The sequence below is a fragment of the Naegleria gruberi genome (genome assembly GCF_000004985.1).
Source record: "Naegleria gruberi genomic scaffold NAEGRscaffold_91, whole genome shotgun sequence".
Classification (NCBI taxonomy): Eukaryota; Heterolobosea; class Eutetramitea; order Acrasida; family Naegleriidae; genus Naegleria; species Naegleria gruberi.
The window spans coordinates 1-1373 of NW_003163236.1; the positions used below are offsets into that span (position 1 = coordinate 1).

The 1373-nt window shown below is 19.7% G+C and overlaps 1 protein-coding gene across 1 annotated transcript in view; it reads right to left on the minus strand.

Moving 5' to 3' along the window:
* Positions 1-280: 280 nt before the first annotated feature.
* Positions 281-1373, minus strand: part of NAEGRDRAFT_82276 (uncharacterized protein) — a gene marked incomplete at both ends in the record, with an annotated part of 3341 nt that continues 2248 nt past the window's right edge. The window contains 2 exons of the mRNA XM_002668909.1: positions 281-307; positions 552-720. Of these exons, the coding sequence (XP_002668955.1) occupies positions 281-307; positions 552-720 (196 nt within the window). The remainder of the gene's footprint in view (positions 308-551; positions 721-1373) is intronic.

Consider the following 1373-nt stretch of genomic DNA (forward strand, 5'->3'; position numbering starts at 1 on the left):
TTTACTAAATTATCAACATTTTTATAAAATTCACATGATAAATTATCAATTAATTTTTGACATTCATTATTTATATTTTTATTTTTAATTTTATCATTTATACAATAATATTGTTTACTTCCTAATATAGTCATTTTAGGTTTATACCCTGTTTTTTTTAATTCTTTAATAATTTGTTTAATTTGTGAATGTGTTCTACAACAATATATTATTTTAGGTATATTTTCTATTTTTAGTATTTCATTCTCTGCTTTATTAGAATATCCTTTTTGAAAATAATTTAATATTTTACTAATTTTATTACTATCTATATTTAGATTATTTATATTTGAATTATTTATATTTAAATTTAAATTTGAATTATTTAATGATAAATTTGTATATTTTTGTATAATTTTAGCTTTATAATATTGTTGCCAACATAAAGTAGCACATAATAAACTTAATGTTTTACCAGTTCCCTAATTTATATAAATTAATAATAAATATTAAATATAAATATAATTAAATAAATATTAAATAAATATTAAAAAATAAAAATAAAAACATACAGTTGGACTTTCTAAAATAGCATTTGATTTTTCTGTTGAATCCAAAGTATCAATAATTCTATTCATAAATTCTATTTGTGTATCATATGGTTTATATGGAAATAAACATTCATATGAATTTATTAATTTTACTTTAACTTGTTCTATTGATGATGATGATTCATTATTACTATTTATATTATTATTTAAATTATTAAATGAAGATGATTGTTTATTTAATGATGATGGAGATGATGAAATTAAAATAGGAGAATGTTTTCTCTTTTTTTTCATGAGAGTAACAAGTGGTGAATCAAAATATTTACTTGCTTCATCGTCGGTATTTTCATCATCATCATCATCGGAAGATAATGTTTCAGGTGTATAAATAAATCGTTTTTTAGGTTGTTGTTGATTTTGATGATGGTGTGATGATGACATTTTTTTAAATTATATTTGAATAAAGTTCTAATAAAAACAAGATTTAATAATTACTTGATATTTGGGACATGATTTCGAACCTTTTTTAATTGTTGTATGTGACTAAAATTTTCTTTACCAGTTATTCATTAAATTAGTGGTATATGATTGAGTGAATTGAAGAAAGAACTGGTGTTTTACATGTTGAATTTGCATTGGTGTGATAATCAAAATTTAGAAAATTGTTAAAAATATGAAGGAGTGGAATTTTCTAATGATTGTTTTATTAATTTACATAATTTTAATACATACTTAAATGTTATGAATTATGAATCATTACAAAATTTAAAAATATTAAAATACTTATCAATAGAGCTACTGTTGACGATTTATTGAGCTGGGTGAATCATGTTTATGAGTTGT